This window comes from Pongo abelii, chromosome 4 (assembly GCF_028885655.2).
Source record: "Pongo abelii isolate AG06213 chromosome 4, NHGRI_mPonAbe1-v2.0_pri, whole genome shotgun sequence".
NCBI classification, from domain to species: Eukaryota; Metazoa; Chordata; class Mammalia; order Primates; family Hominidae; genus Pongo; species Pongo abelii.
The window spans coordinates 67,992,771-68,015,075 of record NC_071989.2 but is presented as its reverse complement, the minus strand read 5'-3'; the positions used below and the strand labels follow the sequence as shown (position 1 = coordinate 68,015,075).

Genomic DNA, 22,305 nt, shown 5'->3' with positions numbered 1-22,305 from the left:
TCATTCATTCTTCTTTCAACACATATTTTTGGAGCACCAACTACAAGCCAGGCAATGTTCTAGGTGCTGGGGATTCTGCAGGAGCAAAATAGCCAATGTTCTTTCCTTCAGAGTTACAAAAAAAGAGGTGAGATTTGAACACAGCTTGTTCAAAGTCTGCATTCCTAACCATGTGTCAGTAGTTCTCAAACTTTTAGGTAATGAATACTACCGGAGAAGCTTATTAATAAGGTACATCTACTCCCTGGGGATTCTACTTTAGAAGCCCAGGAATCTGCAATTTAAACAACCATCATAGGTGATTCTAAAATAAATGGTCTGTGGACCACAGTCTGGGAAATACTACTCCAGTTATGTGGCTCTAACTAAAAAAAGGAAAGGTGACACATTGTCCTTATTGTACTCCATCATAGTGCATCTTCAGTTTTTTTTTCTCTACCAATTTATGTAAATTAGTTTCCTTGGATGTAGGGTTTATGTGTCCCAAGTTCATAATAATGTGGATTTCTTTTGCCTGGATTCTACCTTCCTTCTCTTTATTTTGAAAATGTTGCACCCCAAGCAGGCTATAAGGGCCAATCCAAATGGCTATTTGAACACAGAGATTTCTTGTTCTACATCTAAATATATCCAGTTTCTGTATTAACAAATGCTTTTCTATTGTCCACAATAATAGATCTTAGAAACTTCTAGTTGTAGACCTCTTTATACAATGATGAGAAATAAAGTGTCTCCAGTTTTAGAAAAGATCAGTCAGAGAGTCACTGGGTGCATTCATTATCTATTGCAGCGTAATGAATTATTCCAGATTATAACTGCTGAATATAATAAAACAAAACACATTATCTCACGGATTCTGTAGATCGAGAATCCAGGAGGTGGGTATTTCAGGCTCAGAGTCTCTTATAAGAATGTAATTAAGTTGTTGGCTGGACCTGCAGATTTCTCAAGGTTCAACTTAGGATAGATCTGCTTCCAAATTCATTCATTCGCTGTTACTAGGCTTAAGAAGATCTGCTTCCAAGCTGAATCCCATGGCTTTCTCCACTGTGTGTCTGCCTCAATACATAGCAGCTGGCTTCCCCAGAATGAGAAGTCAAGAAAGAATGAGAATGTCCAAAAGTGGAAGCTGCAGTCTTTTATAACCGAATCTTGCAAAGGACATCTCATAGTCTCTGTTGCATTCTATTTGCTAATCCATTCCACAATGAAGGGGAGGGAATTGTGTAAAGGTGTGTGGTAGGCATAATAATGGCACATATTAAAGATGTTCTTTAATCCCTGGAACCTGTGGATATGTCCCATTACATGGCAAAAGGGATTTTGCAATTGTGATTAAGATTATGGATCTGAAACTATGGTGATTGTTCTGGATTATCCAGATGGGTCCAATGTAATCATATGAGCCTTTAAATGCAGAAGAGGAAGTAGGAAGAGGAAAGCAGAATGGATGCAGCAGAAGAGGGAGTCAGCGAGGTTCCAAGGTTGTAAGTTATTTGACATGCTGTTGCTGGTGCTGGGATATAAGGGTGATGACTGGAGAGAGGCCTCTTGGAGCCCATCAAAAGCATGAGAAGGTGCATAGACAGACTCCAGGAGCAAAGACTGTCCTTGGGTGATAGCCTGCAAGGAACTAGGGACCTCATTCCTACAATCATAAGGAGCTGAATTTGGCCATCCTTTTGTTTCCATGGTATCAGTTGTAATGTCTCCTCTTTCATTTCTGATTTTATTTATTTGAGGCTTCCCTCTTTTTTTTTTCAGTCAAGCTAATGGTTTGTCAATTTTATTTTTTTAAAAAACAACTATTATTTCATTCATATTTTCTGTTGTTTTTCTTTCTATTTCATTTATTTCTGTTCTGATCTTTATTATTTCCTTCCTTCTACTAATTGTGGGCTTTTTTTCTTCTTTTTTTCTTCTTCTTCTAGTTCTTTGAGGTATAACATTAGGTTGTTTGGGATCTTCTTGTTTGATGTAGGCAATTATTACCATCAACTTTTCTCTCAGAACTGCTTTTACTGCATCCCATGGGTTTTAGTATCATGTTTTTCCATTTTTGTTTGTCTTAAGATATTTTTAAGTTTCTCTTTCATTTCTTCTTTGAACAATTAGTTGTTTAGGAACATGTTTAATTTCCACAAATTCATGAATTTTCCATTATTTCTTTTATTGCTTTCTAATTCATACCACAGTGGTTGGAAAGGATACTTGATATGATTTTAATTTTCTTAAAATTTTTAACACTTGTTTTATCTCCCAAAATATGATCTATTCTGGGGAATCTTTCCTGTGTGCTTTAAAAGAATGTGTATTCTACTGCTATTGGATGAGATGTTCTATATATGTCATTTCATCTAAAGTATAGTTCAAGTCCAGTATTTCCTTATTGACTTACTGTCTGGATAATCTGTCCACTGTTGAAAATAGGGTGTTGAAGTCCTTTACTATTATTGTATTGCAACATATTTCTCTCTTGAAATTTATTAATATTTGTTTTACATGTTTAGATGCTCTGATATTGAGTGCATATCTAGTTACAATTATTACATCATCTTGATTGATTGCTCTTCTCATCATTATATAATGACTTTCTTTGTCTTGTTTTAGTTTCTGACATAATGTCTATTCTATCCGATGTAAGTAAAGCTACCTCCACTTTATTTTGATTTCCATTTGCAGGGAATACTTTTTTTTGTATCATGTCAGTTTCAATCTCTGTGCATCTTTAAAGGTGAAGTAAGTCTCTTATACGTAGCATATAATTGTGTTTTGTGTGTTTTTTTGTTTTTATTCTTATTTTTATTTTTTTGAGACAGAGTCTTGCTCTTTCGCCAGGCTGGAGTGCAGTGGTGTGATCTCAGCTCACTGCAACCTCTGCCTCCTGGGTTCAAGCGATTCTCCTGCCTCAGCCTCCCGAGTAGCTGGGAATACAGGCTCATGCCACCATGCCCAGCTAATTTTTGTGTTTTTAGTAGAGATGGGATTTCACCATGTTGGCCAGGATGGTCTTGATCTCCTGACCTTGTGTTCCATCTGCATCAGCCTCCCAAAGTGGTGGGATTACAGGCATGAGCCATAACGCCCTGCCTGTCTTGTGTTTGTATTTAGTTGGTTACTCTATAACTGTACTTGGTTCTAATGATGAGATCATGGGTTGAATTTAGGGTGTTCTTAATACTGAATAATTTACATTTTAAATCCAAGGATAGGTTCTTTCAGGCTAAAACCATTATATTTATGGGGCTGGCCTAGAGATCAAATGGAGATAACAAATAATAAATCCCAAAGAATTGTTATTATATTTTTCTATGTCACACTGCCCTCGGAAGAATCTTTTGTCTTTTCTACTGACAATACAAAAAAACAAAACAAAACAAAACAAAACAACAACAACAAAAACAACCTTCTAGACTCTTACTGTTTAAGGGCAGACACATTAAAAAAACATTAAAATATCTTTTACAGAGTTGTAATAACGTTAGGAGAGTGACTATTAAGGAAAGCGCCAGCAAATGTATGGGATGCCTTAAGAGTAATTGTATTTTAAACTAGAACAAGAGAAGAAGAGAGATTTTATGGGTGTCTTCTTCAGATTGCATTCAGTTTTTGATAATAAGCAAACAAAATCTTCAGAGTATTTTTGTGAAAACCCTAACGTATTGCTCTAGGATTTGAATTCATGGCACCCAAGAATCTAATAATTTCTAAGACCCCCTTCTAAGAAACCAACTTTTCACTTCTTGCTTATACTCTCAAATCTCTTATCAGTAAAAAATACTTTCTCCCTCCCCTCCCAGCTTCCATTGCAAAGCTTGACTTCCCTCTTAGCTCAAGTGTCAACAGATCATCTTTTATGAAAGCCATCTTTTTTCTTGCTAAGCCTGTGGTTATATGTCAGTTTCCAGAATTTTCATTACCAACATAACTCATTCCTCCAAAGTTCTATTTTTAAGTGTCCTTTTAATTTTGGCTTGTTCTCCATTAGATGACACTGTCTTTTGACTTTTCCGTTCTATGAATAGAGGCAAGAGCAAAAAGATGTTGAAGAGTATGCTAATTTTTACTTGCTCTAAAGTGATATTGTCCGTAGGGAATGCATCACACTTGGTGCATCCCAATGAGTGGAGAAAAAAAGTATAAAGGAACAGCTGCCAACTTTTCAGAAACATGATCACCTTCCCACCTCCTGCAAACAGGTTTGTGATTTGGTGAGATTTAAAATCGCAGCTCAGTTAGGCCTGCCAGCCACTTAACTGACTGCTTTCTGGATTCTATTACATTAACGATGTATCCATCACTGTTGAGATGAGATAGTCTTTTTCTTGGTGAAAATCATAAGAAAGAAATAAATAAATTTAAGTGTCTGTCACAACATGGACCTCAAGAAAGATAGCTATTGTTGATTTCACTATTAGTGATTGTTGCAAGCTCCATGCCCTACAGATAAGTAAAAGTATCAGGAGAGGACAAAATCAATTAGCTTGAGATAAGTGCATAGGAAACATTAATAAGATGCGTAGGAAAGGAGTAGAGGAGATAGGAACAACAATAGAAAGGAAAAATAAGACTTGGATGGAGAAGATATCAATTTTTGCTTGTACCTTCAAACTCTACCTTTATTGGCTTTTAAAAACATATAGGGATATATAAGACTCTCATATGGAAATAAAACCCTCCTTAGACTATCCTCATTCAATAACCTTCTCTTTTATTTTTCTTTCAAAGTACCTGAAAGAATAGTGTCTCATCTTGTTCATCACTGTTTACTTCTCCATTCAGTGCAATCTGTCTTTCTCCCTCATAACTACTCTAAAACTGCTTCGGTCAAATTGACTTCCATCTTTTTTAAAAAGAAAAATTATTTTAGGTTCAGGAGTACATGTGCAGGTTTGTTGTATAGGTAAATTGTGTGCTGTGGGGGTTTTGTGTACAGATTGTTTCGTCACTCAGTAATAGGAATAGTACCCAATAGGTAATTTTTCAATCCTCATCCTCCTTTCACCCACCACCCACAAGTAGTGTCCTGTGTCTGTGTCCCTAATTTGTATGACTGGCAACTGTGATTCCACTTTACATCATCCAAAAATGTGGGTCACTCCTTCTTTCTTAAAACTGGCTCCTTTCTTGGCTTCTTGTGTCCTATTCTCACTTGATTCTCCATCCATCCCTTTGACTGCTCCTCTTTCAAGTCCCTTTGTGAACTTGGTTTCCTTGGCTGCCCATAAATATCATGTGCCCTAGTTCTCATTCTGCTCTTCTATCATTTGAAACGTTCTCCTGTACGTCATTTTCTCTACTCCCCAAGTCTTGGTTATCATCTACATACTAGAACTTTCCAGAACTCTCTTCTGAACTCTAGATCTGCACCCTCCAGATGTTCACTGGGTTGCATCCTTTGCACATCCTCTAGAAACATCAATCACAACACTGTGGATATGGAACTCATTCTCTTTTCTTTAAACCTACTTCTACTGTTTTACTTTCTCTCTTAGTTAATGGCAAAATCAACCAAGCCAGAAGCCAGAGGGTCATCCTTGGTTTCTTCCTCTTCCTCTTCCTGAATCTTACTTGTCACCATTTCTTACCTTCTAAAGTGAACTTTCATGTATTCCCTACTCTTCATTTCTATCATTCCGCAATTAATTTAGAAATAAAACTTCTAGGTTACTATAATAGCTGTCTAATACTCTCTCTGTTCCTGTTATTGCCTCCCTTTAATTCATTTCTCATATTGCCAATTTTGTGATCTTCTAAAATTCAAATCTGTTCAAACTTCTACCTGGCTTAAATCTGTTCATGAATTCCCCACGGCTAGAGAAATAAATCTAGACATTTAAAGCATTTCTGATAAATGTTATGATCTCAACCCTCGCTCTTTCTCCTTTTGTTTCATCCTGTGATCACCCTATGTGAATGGCTTTGAAATTCCATAAATACAGCATGCTCTGCTAAACTTCCGTGGTTTGCTCCCCATGCTTGGAGCAGTCTTCTCTCACATCTGCCTCTGCGTAATTCCTACATCTCCTGTATGTTTTAGCTCAGTCCTTGTTTCTTCTGGTAGGCCTTCTCAGAACATCCCAGCCCTTGCTTTCAATCTGGATTAATAATTGCTTCTCTCTGTGCTTTCACATTAGTTTTTATTTAACCTGTATATTGACACTAATCAAATTATATTGTAATTGTCTGCTTGGTAGAATATTGTTTTGAAATATTAATCCAGATTTTCGTCCAACACTCACTTTCCATATATTTTCTATACCTTTGCTTTTCTTCCACTTAGCAGAATTGCTTTAAGGGAGAGGCAATACTTAAAAAAGAGAACATAATTTTTAGATAAAATTTCCTGAGATTTAGAATTAATAAACAATGAGAAATTCTAGCTCAAAAGGACTCAGGTCATTAACAATAGATTAGGAAGAAAAGATGAGCAGCCAGTCTCCATCAGACTATAACTTCTTTGGACTGGGTGAGGGGTTGAGAAGTTAGAGGAGAAAGAGGAGAACCAAGAACCAAGAGGTGGAGTGTCCCTGAGAACTGTGCAAAGACTTTGCGGCCTTTTATATAGAAGGTGTCCTTTTCAAGTCTGTTAGGAAGTTGAGGAGAGAATGACTTAGCATTTTCTGAGGGTGACAGATGTTTTCTGTTTCATGCCTACTGTCTCAATGCTATTGAGTAAGTGGCCACCTAGTAACTTCATGTTCTAAAATTAATTTTAAAAAAGCTAACGGCATATTACTTGAGGGAATAGGGTAGAGGAAGATTCCTGCTAAAATCAGTTGGATCTGGTTCTGCCACAAAAGCCTCAGAATAATCAGGAAACGTGAAGTCTTTCTGGGCTCTTAATTTTTTTTTAAGTTTTGAACTGAGTTTTATTGATTGTTATATATTTATCTGGGGGCAAAAGACTACAGTCTAAAAAATGCATTTTATAACATTTCAAAGAGGAAATTTTTGTGAGTTCTTTTGAAATGAAACAAATTTCCAACATTCATTTTAAGTATTTATTAGACACACATATTAAGGAATATTTAGTTTATCAGTGATGAGTTTTTTTATTGATATTAACTTACACATTTTCCTCTATCACAATGGTTTAAGTTCATGGAGGGTCAGGACTCTATTGTATGTATTTTCATGTATACTGATAAATTAGCATTAGAAGGCATTTTGTAAGTATTTGTTGATAATATAACTGGAAATCCCTTAATTTATTATCTTTTTTTTTTTTTTTTTTTTTTTGGTTTCTTAAGTGCTACCTGTTTTGTCTACCCAGGGAGGTTACTCTTCTATTACCAAGTTCAGTTCAGGAAGCTAATTTGACCAATGGGACTCATGTGGCTCTTCCAGGGACCTTCCCCCTTGACTGATTTTCAGTGCAGACTCCTGGAAATTGCCCTGAGGAATATTTGGAAGAAATTCTATAGAATCAGTGCTGTTAGCACAAGTAGAATGCTACAAGATTGCAAAATCAGTAGTAGGTCTGCTGTGATACAAATAGATTGGTAGCTGGGTGCTTCCCCATGCCTTGAGGCCCATGGCCAAGGAGATCCTGCACGGCATCCTAATCTTCACTGCACCAAGCACTGTGCATTAAATGACACCCATTCCATTCACACATCCCATCCACATGTTGTCTCTGTTGACCACCCTTGCCTCGGGTTATGCCAGTAGGGTGCTCAGTGATCATCAAACCTTAGACTTCTGATTTAGGGACACATGGTCTTCAAGTTGCAGACCTGAAGACCTTTTACTCCCTTAGCAGCTATTCTTGATCCTACAGCTAAGCCTTGTAACTCTGGAACCCAGTCAATTGGGTCAGTTAGAAAATTATCGACCTTGAAAGATTACAAGTATTAGAATTCATTCCTGTGCCTAAGTCCAAATTCATGTGTGAGATACTCAAAGCCCTAAATGTGTTCACTCTTCATCTTCAGTTCAAACTCAGTGTTGTACCTAAGATTATAGAAGTGGAAGAAGAAATGGAAATAAGCATCCTAGGATGAAAAATAAGATGAATTGAAAGGAGATGAAAAACATTAATCAGACTAAGGCTAAGAAATTCAGGAATATAGTCTCTTAGATATTTATTGTAATCTTCAAGAAATAAAACAAACTCAAAGAACAAAAACCACTTTCTATACAGAATTCACATACAAACTGAATACCTAATAGAGCACATACCATTTTTACACAATTAGTTTCAATAAAGATAATTAAAACTTCACAATGTGAATACACTTCATAGCTTTAAACCCACACAAGAGCTCCTGTGGACACATGAAGAGTCACAATATTTGCTATGCAGCAGTAGTTTTCAACTAAATGTCAGTCACTATATGAAAGCATTAAGCTGTTTTCAATATTTTCTTAAGAAGAGTTCCACAGTGCAGTCACTGAGAAGGGGCCAAAAGTGCCTGGTTCCAAAGGAAGATCTTCATCTTTGCATTTCCAGTGCCCTTTATGGGAAACATGGAGCTACAGAAAAATCTCTGGGTACACATCTGCCAGGTGGCATTAGGTCGGACAATCTCTCATGGTTTGGTGCACTGGCAGATGTCTAAATCAACTGCTGTAATGTGGCATTAAAGCAATTTGCATATTGTGGCTGACTCTTGAGCTGCTCAGCACAGAGGAATATGATGATACAACAGCTTGTCTTCCTCATGGAGACCGAAAGGTAGGGAGCTAAACTGGGGTAATTTGAATGGTTTCAAAGGGCCAGTTTGGCTGTCTTAAGAAAACAATGATCTATAGCTGATAGCTTTGTCTCTCTTCCATTCAAAGGAAACATAACTGTGGCCTTTCCCACTTATTTTCCTGGCACAATCTCCTCACTGCCTAATTCTTTCCGGAATTATGTTTGACCTTTTCAATGGAGCCCTCTCTGACTCTTCCAGTTCTTACAGGCCCCCATTCTCTGTGTTCCTATACCCTGACATAACCTAGCATTTAGATTATATCTGGATTTTTCCCCCTTGTTCTCATTAGGGGCAGGAGCCATATCTCTTCCATGTTTGATTCCCACAGCACTGAGCATGTGGTGTTCAGTAACTATGTGACAACTAACTAAACATTCAACCACACTCTTAAATTATCATTCTAATATTGGCTACCTGCTTCCATTTTTTAAAAAATTTGGCACAAAGTTGTCACTAATCTCCCTATTTTACCCACCTTCACTTGACTTCTTCAGTGGGTTTTGAGAGCTAAGAACAAATTTCAGTCTATCACAGTTACATTCAGGCCACATATCACCCACATAGACCAAATCCATTTAATACGATTGGCACATCCTCACATGTCAATCTCCAGCCAAGCACCATAGAGAGAACTGAAGGCTTTATATGATGAACACATGGCCATGGTCATCTAGAACCAACTGTCTTGCATCAATTTTAGTGAATAAGTCATAACTTGTTTTTCTTCCTAAGGGTTTCATGACTTACACCACTCACTGAATGAAAAGGCAAAGTACAATATTAAAATGAATGCTTTGCCTTAGAAATGGCAAGTAGGAGTTTAAGATGGTTATTCTACTTTAAAATTCACATACATAAACATTTATAGCATTTCATTATCCAGCAACTAGGCTTAAGTTCTTGATTTTGCATCTCAGTGAAGTTCCAGGCCACCAATTAGCATTAAACAAGGGAGTTTGAGGATGAATATATGAGTTTATGATGGCATTACAAAGTATTTAAGGATTCTGATTTGTTCCTCTTATATCACCAGTGTGGACAACTGAGAATTGAAAGTGAATACAACATTAGCTACAACCTAAAAATACATTGGTATTTTAGAATTCCCAGGGTTGACAGTGTTGAATTTGTAAATAAAATACAAGTTTGAGTAACAATAAAATATACATACAAGTACAGAGGTGAAAATTCTTGTAGACATATCATGTGATCAACCTTTCTGAGAAGAAAAACATGACTTTTCCTAATGCACATAGTTTTTCTTAGGTATCTAAATTAGTTGCTTAAAAGTAAAATGTACACTTTTATATGACACCTAAATAAAATTTTGAGTTATAGAAGGAGATGCTTTTATAAAATACATGAACAGCCATTCTGTTTTGACAATAAAATCCACAATTCTAAGAGATAAAATCGACACATATTTCCAGATACTAAATGTTTGGTTTTATATGAAAAAAGTATTTTGAAGTAGGCACAGAGGGGTTTTACATGACACCAATAAGATATTTACTGTATAAATTGCACCACTAGACAAATACAGCTACAAGAAAATCATTTGAATAAGTCACACAGCTATCAAAGCATCTCACACATTCATTATAATTCACTCTTTCATACTAGTTTATATACACTGAGTGAGTCATTAAATATTGCACTTATTGGCCCATGAACCCTCAATTCTGAGGTGTTGAAAATAGAAAACAAATCTATTTTTATAACATATTTCATGCAACATTTAAGACATATCAGTTCTACAAACACCATTAAATAGTTGTACATTTGGACAGTCCAACGGTATCACATCACGTCTGACATTAACAATATATTAACAGGAATTTCAGGACAGTTTTCCTTTAGCACGTATCCTAGGGATAATGAGACAATGCATGGAAAGCCATCATATTGATACAGCAAACAATACCCAAACTTTACTTTTACAAGAAGTATGGAACCACTTGACAGATTTAAGTCATGCTCATGTCCCTGAAAGGGCAGGTGTCTGAGTGGCTCATGTACCATCTGTGTCTGTAAGAACAGCATTCACGAACCTAAGCAACACCTAGCCCCAAATAACATGAATGCAAAATAATTTGCATCAAGAAATAAAGCCACAGCCAACTCTCACTTGTCCACGATGAAGGAAATATGAACACAGGTGAATGAAATACACAGGTAACCTCAAACCTCATTTCAGCAAGTAATAACTGTTTGAAACTCCACCAGTAATGGTTGCTGATGGGAAGTAAATGGTGAAATTTGAGTCTCATTTTCTATTCTTGGTCCTGTCATTCCATGAGGATAGTGTTTTGAAAAACTGCAGTAATTTAAAAGAAAGTCAGAAAGTAAAAGAGAACTGCGAATAGAAAGTTCCATTTGTCCACTAGCTGGATGGTCTGATCTTAACACTCGAGCTCTGAGTGAGGTTTTAAAATGACTCATTTCTGTTATCTAGAATGTTTGCAAAATGTATTTCCCCTCCACTCTCTCTGTTTAGAGGAAATTAATTACATGCACAGACTAATCAAACGAAATCAGTGTGAAGAACCGATTTTATGGACCTTATAAGTAAGATGTGCGTTATAGCTGGAACATAGTAAAAGCTCCCTTTTCCCTAGCGCTGAGAAAGCACCATAGATGGAATTTTCCCTTTTTAAAAAAAAGTATCAGTGTTTACCTGATACCTTTGTATCAGGCGAGTGAGCGTGTGAGTGACTGTTGAGAAGGGCAGCACTGTGTGTGTAATCTAAGAGCAAACATTTCAATCTATCAAAGGGAAATATTATTTGACCGGAGTGTCAAGCATTTCTGTAAATATTTTTAAGAAAAAAATTATTTGTGAAATACCAGTAACAATAGGTAGATACATTTTAGATAAATCCCCCAACTTGGTTTTTCCCTGTTAGGGGGTACTATATTTCTACAATCTAGAGCCCTTTGATACAGTGCTGTGTAGGGGTAAAGGCTTTTTTTATTTTGGTCATAAACTTCATCTTTTACTTAATTTGGCCCAGTAAATTCCATGATATAAAACAGGTTTATGTCTTTAATTGACTTTGGTCAAAAATTCACCTAAAATATGAAGAACTCCCAAAAGCTGGCTCAAAGGTTCAGCATATCAGAAAGACTTCACCATTTTACAGGCAAACTACTAAAGCGAAGGTAATCAATGCACACAGGCAGAGCTGAGCAGAGCTGTAGAGGTTGCATTTTCCAGGGAGTGACAGAAAGGCCACATGGGTGTAGTTTCTCATGTGGCACCTGGACAGCACACTAAGTGACTATACACGCAAAGGAACAGAGTTCTGGGTTCTAGTCATGCAAACTGTAATTGTGAGAGAAAGGGTTCTTCAGATGGACAGGCCAGCTCTGAAGTATGCCACACCAAAAATACCTGATTGAGCATTCCAGTAGTACTATGAAGATTATTAACAAACACACAGTAACTTTTTGGTCTAGAAGGGTTTTAGTTATTACTTTTTTTATAAATAAGATTCATATCACAGTTTTTCACATGCACGTGTTACCTACTTCAGCTTGGTATAGCGTGGTAGTTTGGATATGCTTTTAATATAGTCCCACAAATGCCACACTGTTAACTAAAATATCACATAGTACATCCTCAACCATGCACTAAGATACATGTTGGATAAAGCACATCACAATGAACCACTGATTATGGACTACCATGCTCTAAAATTAATGTTGCTTCATGGAAGTTCAGTTAATAGTAGAATGTATTTAACTTTTAAAAGAGAAGAAGGTTGTGTATACCCGAAAGTCTATCGTCAGCATAGATGTATTTAAAATTGAAAGTTTAAATTGGTTCCTTAAAAAATAACCAGTGTACTAAACAAAAGGCCTATAATTAATATGAGTAAGATTTAAGTAGGTGAAATATATATTTGTTTACTGAGTATATTGATGTCTTGTATAATTTGGGTTGTAACTTTGTAGATTTTGTTTATTATCACAATGCCACAACTTTCTGCTACAACTGAAGGTATCGTCATAGTTTTCTTTCCAAGTAAAAATCTTAGCACTTAGTTACCAGGCAGCAAAAAATTACTGAACTTCAAGTGACCCTAAGGAGGAACTAGAAGAACCTCCTAGCTTTCACAGTCATTAGAAGTTCATCAAGGCAGTTGGAGCTGTTCACTGGGGGCAGCGACAATGAACTGATTCATTGTCCTGAAGCAATTCCTCTTATGAGCGTGTAGATGTGATGCTAACATTCAAACTGCCATCTTAGGATGCTTTGTGCACCTTCTACTTCCATCCCCATTTCCAAAAAATGAAATGCTGATTCACTCTGAGGATGGCTATTTAAGTCAAATAATTTTCAGTCTAATTTTTCAGTTGCATTAGGAAAAGAAAGGAAGGTGCCAACACCAAAGCTCTTGGAAGAATCGATTTGGAACAGTTCAGGTTTATTCCTAAGGGTACTTAGAGGAGTGAAAGTGGTCAGATAATGAGTAGCAAAGGAAAATAAATTCATACTTAAAACACAAATTTAATTGCATCAAAGACAAGAGATAAATGTGTATAACTTACAAACCAACAGGAGTATGTACTTTTTAAAAGTCTTGTTCTTTTAAATATAAATTTAGTTAGGCCATTGATAAAAATGACCTGCATTGATGTATGTATTTAGACTATTGATAGATGATGGTATAGTGTGTGTGTGTGTGTGTGTGTGTGTGTGTGTGTGTGTGTTGGCCAAAGGGCTGAAAAACCTTGGAACTATAGTGTTATAATTTATAAGTAACATAGCTCAATGCCAATGAAAGCCCACTTAGTTAACCTTGGGTTGGTCCCACCATTTGCCAAATTTGATGTTAAAACCCAGATTTTTTGATGCAATTACAGCAGGAGCATTTAAGTGTTCTTTCTCTTGAGCTCTGTGACTGTTTCTCTGGAAACCTCTCATTGAATTATTTGGAATGGAAATCCTAACAGGGTGGGAGTTCCAGAACTGAGAATCAATGAAAAAGGCTTCACTTCCATTGGGGTTTAGAAATGAGAAAGTATCAGATGTTTCTTGGCAATGACATTTGGGCTATTTTTGCATGTCTCTCCCCGGACTGGCATAAAATGTTTCCACTTCGGGATGTTTGACACTGTGTAAGTGGGAGCTTGGCTTAGGGCTTCCGGTCTAAGGGCCAATTAATTTCAACAGCAATCAGTTCTTCAGGGAAGGAGTTTTCAGCAGAGCAAAACTCTGCTCTTTCACTTTTAAATACTGTCTCATTTTGCTTTTCATTTTACCACAATACACACATCAAGGTCCTTCTGAAAAAGCCATCAAAATATTCTTTCTAAGCTTTTTACATCTATCTATATGTGTGGGATGAGGGCTGTGAAGGAGGATGGGAAGGGTTTCCCGGCTTTATTAGTTCCTTTTAGATTGTAAAAGTGAGCTTAGTAGCTATATCATTTAACATGGCCACATTCTGGCCCAAGTTACAGAAATATTATAACATTGTACAAACAGACTACTGCTGCAAACAAATCTGTTTTTATGCCCCCTGCTTCTTTCTCTCCTGTCACTGTAATTCCTGTGATTTTGAAGTTGGTTGCCCCGTTAAAACTAATAAAACATTAATGTTTTCTTGTCTTTACTATGCTAAGGCTTGCTTTGTAGGGCGCCAAAGTAGAAGTGTACTACTGATTAGTGGATCTTCAACTAGGAAGGTGAGAAATACCATGGAAATGCTTAAAGCATTCCAAACGCTCTCTCCCCTAATTTCCAACTTTTAACTTACTAATGTGTGTGACCTAGTTCTGTGACTTGTAAGGATTTATTCTCCAGAGATATCTTTAGATGTATGCCTGTTTCACTTGCATCCAATACTTTCACGGGAAGCCTCTCTATTTTTGAAAAGAGGAAAAAAATTCTTTGACATAACCACCAAAAAAGGAGAAAGTTCACTTAACGAAATTATCCTCCCAAATCTGCCAAATAATTCCTGCTGCCTTCCTAAATCCTAGCTTTAAATAATGCTGGACAATGATACAGAGGCCAAGTTTCCCTGTTGCTCTCTGTACAGCTGGTAGGATTTGTTGTTTTCTCTTTATTCATATAGGTCCTTTAGGAAGTTTGTGATACAAAATTAGAATGTTCCAGTGGTTTCCTCCCTCTTTAAATTGCTATGGACCCTAAATATTTCTGAAATTGAAATACTACAGTTACAGAATGTTTTCTGTGTAACTTAAGCATTCACGTAATAGGAATATGCTTTAGAATTTATGAACATCTGGACTTAAAAAGATGATTAAAGATTAAAATTTTCCTTTTTCTCAACTGGGGACCCTTTGAAATCTGATTTAAATAGCATCTAAACAGGTAAAAGAACTTAGCTGAGGTTTGAGAAGATGGCCGTGTTTGGGGAGGCAAGTCTATATCCTATGGAAAGAGGAGCCCTAACAAGCTTCAACATAAGCTCTAGTCCAAGAGTTGGTGATGGTTCCAGAAAGTGATGGTGGTGGTGGTGTGCATTATGGGGGTTGGGGAAGGCAAGTCATTGAAAAATAAGGGGGCTTGGACCTTGGAATTCCATAGCTACTCATACCCTTCTTGGTTAAAATGCTTGTTGCATAACTGGCATTCAGTAGATATTCTCAATCTGTTCAATGATGTTGAATATTCACAGAATTGGGAAGGATCAGTGGAAAAAGCAGTCCTGGGTAGGTATTTGCTTATTTAAACGTGTAAACGGAGATTATTGTTAAATAGCCCCAGTCAGGTAATATTAATGACTTACGAAAATTGCAAGGACCTTAAAAACAAAATTTCAATTTCTTTATAGGCCAATGATCTCCTTGGTTATTAAGAACAGTGAAATAAAGACAGTTCCCAACAGTAAACTGACCAGACTCATGACAGCGTCCCTAATCATGAGAAAAACTTCCATTTGATTTTCAACTAAGAGTAAAGCAAATGAAGTCTTGTGACTTCTTCCTCTGCACGCACGCGGGCACGTGCGTGAGCACACACACACACACACACACACACACAAGCAATTCCTTGGTCATCATTCCTACAAGTGAATAGCATAATTTGAATCAATGGGACAAAAGCCAGTTGTAGTGAGATTATAGTCTGATGTCCCAGAAGTAGTCTGAGAACAAATTTGAAACAAAAAGAGCCTAGCAGACAAATAAATAACAAGTCACATGCAGGTACCAGATGTTTATAGATGGATAGTCCTTACAAATTTAAGATCACATATTTGCCACATATTAAACAGGAAAGCTCCCAAGAATTGAATGCGTACGAGCCATTGACATCAATTTATTCCTTCAAATAATTATTAGGCAGTATAAATGAAGGCTAATAGACCATTTACAAATGCTGTTTGTTGGCAACCAGAGCCCCCTGGAGCTGCCTGTGTGCACGGGGACACTAGCAGGCACAGTTGGGCTGCGGTGGAGGAGGAGTTTCCTTGAGTCTCGTGTTCTGCTTTGCAGCAGTGATGGCAGGATCAGTCTCCAAACTCTCTGACATTTTGTCGCAGATGATATCCACAAGGCGCTCAAATGTCTGCTTGACATTAATGTTGTCCTTGGCACTTGTTTCAAAAAACTCAAACCCTGGAAGAAACACACAGAAACCCAGCTTGGTTATTTTGCATTTCTGAAATTAAATGGGACTTGATTATGGCTTTCAATAGTGATGAGGTGATGGTGAGACATCAGTGGGTGGTGGGTTTGGGGTAGGTAAGAGATTAGAGGTGGGCATGAGGTACCATTTAAGCAAATGCTACCATCTCTTACTCCATTAACCATAAACAAAAGAGTTATAAAGTAGAATTGGTGATGTTCACATTTTATTTTTCTCTATTGATTCATTTGCATTATCAGCATGACTGAATAGATTAAAAATATTCTATTGCAAGAGTTAGTAATGATAACAGTAAGAATCCTCAATACCAAATCTATCTTTAAGAATCTTCAACACTAAATCTATCTTTTCCATCCCTTCCCTCAACCCCTAGCCCACCATGTAGACTCTTGCAATCTTTTCGTGGCATTATTTGGCATTTTATTCTGTTTTTATTTCCAGATTCTACCAAAATTTTTAATTTTAATTTTTTTAAATCAATTTAAAGCTCAGAAGCCTTGGTGTGCATATTCTGCTGTAAAAGGGAATACCAAGCTCCAATATAACCCAGCTCTAACTTTTCCATGTCTGCCCTGCTGCTGCCTAATGATCGGTCTGAGAGTGGGCTTCTAGTAAATTTTCAGTATCTAAAAGGACACAAGATGGCACTGAAGAGTCATAAGATTTACCTTAAACCTGCTTCAACCTCCTTCAGAAAATTTTTGAGTAATGTTATTCCAACAGGCCTCCAGGGCTTTGTATACCTCTGCACCTATCAGCTGGGTGCTAATTTTTCCATAGCTTCTGTTATCTATCAGCAGGAATGTTTTTACCAACATCTGGGAAAGGGCACTTGGTAAATTTCAAATGAGCTGCCAGAGATTGTTAAGAAGTTACAAAATGCAGCAACAGTTTCACACTTTCACCAATGTGCCACTGTACCTGGGCAGAAGCAGCCTTAGTATGCTGCTCTGTACACAGTCTTATCACTCTATTGTTTGCATTCACATTCCACCGGCTGAGCTTGCCAGTCAGTTGCCATGACAACCTCCCCACTAGGCCAGCCAGAGATTGCTCTGGTCCATTCAGGGGACGTTGATTTAGGATGTGTTGGGCTGAACATAGAAAGGCTTTTCTAATCCATTCTGAATTTTACACCCTATAAATCCTTCTGGTTACATCTGGCCCTATCTCAGAGGAGCCACATGGATTCAAAATGATTAAATCATGTGATTTCATCCCAGCTCCTGACGCCAAAGGAAAAAGAACAGACTAATATTTTGCATCCATGTCAAAATCCCTCAAATAACCTAGAAATACTTATTTTCTTAAATAGTACTGAAGCTAGACAACAAAAGGCAAGTGTCGTGAGTTAAAATCTCCAACTTAGTCGTTATACTATTTGGTTCAATGACTACATCTGAGCTTGAATTTCACTAGCTACTCTCTTGTTAAAATCCACATGAATAACTGCAGGATTGGGGTTGAAGAACATCAGTAGAGTCAAGGTTCTATAAAATAGAGGTGGATATTTCAAACCATTGTGGCTTGTATTTTTCTTTCCTTTTGTCTCTCTGGACAATGCTTATATGGCTTTCTTATAGTCTACATTTTAAAAATCTACAGATAAGGCCATCTGGTGTTAACAGAGCTCTCTTTTCTAATGCTTGTACAATCTTTAGAGCTAGGTCATTCAACTTCCAGTAATTCAATCCAGAGTTGGGGAAAGGCAAGTATGGATCTAAGCAAGATCCTTGTTGCTAAGATATCAGAACTATTGGCATGCTTGTGGTGAGTTTCCCAGACCTAATGGGAGGATGCTTTATGTCATAAGATACCAAGAACCCACAGAAGAATTCAAGATCCCTGAATCAGCCTTTGAAGAAAAAACATCCAAGAATTTGGTACAAAGGTCTCATTTACAAGTTCAATTTTTTCATCTCTTTTGCTAACACTTCTTGTACTTATTAGTATGATTTGGGAAGTCACTGAGTTTGAACAGTATCATAAAAGATTTAGCCATTATGAAAAGATGATAATCCACACAAGGTTTTATCAAATGTGACTCCTTTACCCTGGGCATCTCAACACTCTGTCATCATATTGGTATACAATTTGAGGTCAGTAAAATTATCTTTGATCTCAGAAGCCAACATGATCTCAGCTTCTCAACCTTAACTGGAACCCTAAGAATATGTGGCTATTAAAGAGACAATGTGCCAGAAATAATGGCAACTATTTATTCGGCATGCTGAGAAGGAGACATCATGATATGGTGAGAGATAGATTATCAGTCAAAAGATGTGGGATCTAGCCCCACTTACCAACACTTCTAGCTTTGGGACCATGAACAAGTCACTTTAAAAAAAATCCTTAATTTCCTTATTTATGACATTTGCCTTACTTAACTTACAGGGTTATCATGAGGCTAAAATGAGAAAAGATAGGCATAAGTGCCAAGCAAACTAGAAAATGCTATGATAACGACAATAGCAATAATAAACTAACATTTGTTGAGTGATTACTGTATAATAGGTACTATTCAAAGCATTTTATACATTTTAACTCATTTTATCCATTAGTAGGTACCATTATTTTCTCCAATTTACTGATGAAATAGTGGCAGAAAATGGCTCCGTAATTTGCTCAAGTATTTCCTTGCTCAGCTAGTAATTGGCAAAGCTGGAACATGAACTACTAACTTGTACACTCTCCTGCTTCTCCAGATACACTGAAAAAGTAAGCTACCATTTTGTTTTGGCTAAATTGTAAGTCCTATGTTAATTAACAATCACAATATACCATAAACTTTCATCAAGTTAAATAATCAGAAAATAACTAACTAGATTTAACACTGCCAGTAAACCAAATGAAACAATCTTTCTTGGTGATTCCAAAAGTATTCTGATATCTTAATACTGCTCAAGATTCATCAAGATGGTCATCATGACAGCTGTATTTCTATACAGAATTCTAGATTTATAGATATAAAAGGTTATAGAGGCTGGGTGCGGTGGCTCATGCCTGTAATCCCAGCACTTTTGGAGGCTGAGGCGGGTGGATCGCCGAGGTCAGGAGTTCGAGACCAGCCTGGCCAACAGGGCGAAACCCTGCCTCTACTAAAAATACAAAAGTTAGCCGGGCGTTGTGGCATGTGCCTGTAGTCCCAGCTACTCAGGAGGCTGAGGCAGGAGAATCGCTTGAACCTGAGATATGGAGGTTGCAGTGAGCTGAGATCGCACCACTGGCACTCCAGCCTGGGTGACAGGGCGAGACTCCATCTCAAATAAATAAATAAATAAATAAAGGTTCTGGAAATTAAAGTGCCTCTCATTGACCAGTTATGCTGGGATCTCTTGTCATAAGTTTGTCATAAAATAAGATATTCAGGATCAAAATCAATATCATTAGTATTTTAGCATTTAGTAGTTTAGATTTGGGGTACAGGGATGTTTAGAAAATCAAGTGGGGCTTGATTTTCTATCCAAGCGAATCAGTCTTTTCATTCAATCACCTGTGTATGAGGATGCTCATGCCCTCAACTGTGTGTGCCCATGGGTGCTTAAAGCTCATGGCCTAAGTTATAACCACTAATCCAACCACTACAGCCTTTGTTCTTTCACTAACTCAGATTTTATGGCTGTTACCTCCCAGTATCTCTGTATTTTGAGATCAGTTCTCAGTATTTTGAGCTTGTTCTGAGAAATCTTTAATCTCCCATTCATACACACCAATGTCAGTGGGAAGCTGGGTCAATGATACTTCAGAAACAGAGTCTTATAACTTTGAAGATCACTTCCAATCTACTGGGTAGAAGAGTGTGGTTCAGCAAGATCAAATAAGTAGCGCAAAGTCACATAGCAAGCTGATTGTGAAGTCTGACAAAGACCTCCTGATGAATAAGTTACTGATTTAGCTTACAGCCTTGAACACCTGTCTCTCAGACTACATCATCCAGAATTAGTATTTTCAGCTCATGTAGGTTTCTTCATCAGCAAATCAGTGAAGCCTTTCACTTAACTGTAGAAACTCTGATCATTCTTTCTCATCCTTCCCTTAACAAAGCCTTTCTAATCTCTTTGGCAGGGGCAGGCAGCACTGTTCCTGAGATGCATGAGCTTTGCACTGTGGTCCAGCACATCTCTGTTGTAGGCTTCCTCATGCCTGATCCTGAAAGGGTCACTCCTGCCCTTTCCAAAAACCACTACAGGTACAGCGGGACACTAATCCCTTCAGGTTCACCTGATGTTAGGGACCAAATAAAAGCTTGGAAAGGTTTTGTTTGATAAAACATGTTAGCTATGCTGAGGAAAGAGCAGCAGAAGCACAAAGCCAACCTGTGTCCTCTTCATGGTGGACACTGAAAGAGCAAGCAGAGAGAGGCAGTGTAAGCCAGACTTCACTCTAGTGACAAAGGGCTGTGATTCTACACCCTGACTTCATAGGATTGGAGGTTCACCCTCATTAGAATCACCTAAATTACGGGCTGGGTGCCATAGCTCACGCCTGTAATCCCAGCACTTTGGGAGGCCACGGTGGGAGGATCGCTTGAGCTCAGGAGTTCAAGACCAACCTGGACTACGTAGTAAGACGCCACCTCTACAAAATATACAAAGATTAGCTGAGTGTGGTGCCACATTCCTGTAATCCCAGCTACTTGGGAGGCTGAGGTGGGAGGACCGCTGAGCCTGGGAGGTCAAGGCTGCAGTGAGCAGTGTTCACGTCACTGCACTCCAGCCTGGGTGACAGAGCAAATCACCTGAAGTGCTTTAAAGTTTCTGAACTCCACTCTACACATACTGAACAACGGGAATCAAAGGGGTGTATGGGGCTTCAGAATATGCATTTTTAACAGGCTGCTTGGGAGGTTTCTTACGCACATTTAAGGTTAAGATTTACCCTTCTCTGTACATCCATGCTCATAGCAGCATTATTCACAATAGCCAAAAGGTAGAACTAATCCAAGTGCCTATCAACCTATGAATGGATAAACAAAATGTGTTATACATAAACAATGGAATATTATTCAATTTTAAAAGAAAGGCAATTTTCACACATGTTATAACATGAATGAACCTTGAGAACATTATGCTAAGTGTAATAAGCCAGTCACAAAAAGACAAATACTGATTCATGCTACAACATGGATGAACTGTGAAAATAGTATTCCAAGTGAAAAAAGCCTGATATAAAGGACCATATCTCATATGAGACCATTTTATAAGAAATGCCCAGAATAGGTAAATCTATAAGACAGGAAGCATATTAGTAGCTTCCTAGGCTGGGGTAGAGAGTGAGGGAAAAGGCAGAGTGAATGCTGATGGGCAGGGGGCTTCTTTCTGGGGTTATGAAAATATTCCAAAATTGACTGTGATGAAGGTGGCACAGTCCTGTGAACATACTAAAAACCACTGAATTGTACACTTCAAATGGGTGAATTTTATGGTATATGAAATATACCTCAATAAAACTATATATACATATATAATATACATATACATGTATACGTATATATACGTATACGTATATACACGTATACGTATATACACGTATACGTATATGTATACATATATACACGTATACATATATACGTATATATGTATATGTATACGTATGCATACATGTATACACGTGTATATATACGTCTACGTATGCATACATGTATACACGTGTATATATACGTCTACATATGCATACATGTATACACGTGTATATATACGTCTACGTATGCATACATGTATACACGTGTATATATACGTCTACGTATGCATACATGTATACACGTGTATATATACGTCTACGTATGCATACATGTATACACGTGTATATATACGTCTACGTATGCATACATGTATACACGTGTATATATACGTCTACGTATGCATACATGTATACACGTGTATATATACGTCTACGTATGCATACATGTATACACGTGTATATAATATACGTATACATGTATACGTATATACACGTATACGTATATATATGTATACGTAT

At 37.4% G+C, this 22,305-nt stretch overlaps 1 protein-coding gene across 2 annotated transcripts in view; it reads right to left on the bottom strand.

Annotated features, from left to right (window-relative positions):
* Window positions 1-7,206: 7,206 nt before the first annotated feature.
* RAB3C (RAB3C, member RAS oncogene family) overlaps window positions 7,207-22,305 on the bottom strand; it is a 298,479-nt gene continuing 283,380 nt past the window's right edge. For both annotated transcript variants that reach the window (XM_009240730.4, XM_002815582.6), the window contains exon 5: window positions 7,207-16,295. In XM_009240730.4, coding sequence (XP_009239005.3) covers window positions 16,108-16,295 — 188 coding nt within the window. In that variant the 3' untranslated portion in view covers window positions 7,207-16,107. The remainder of the gene's footprint in view (window positions 16,296-22,305) is intronic.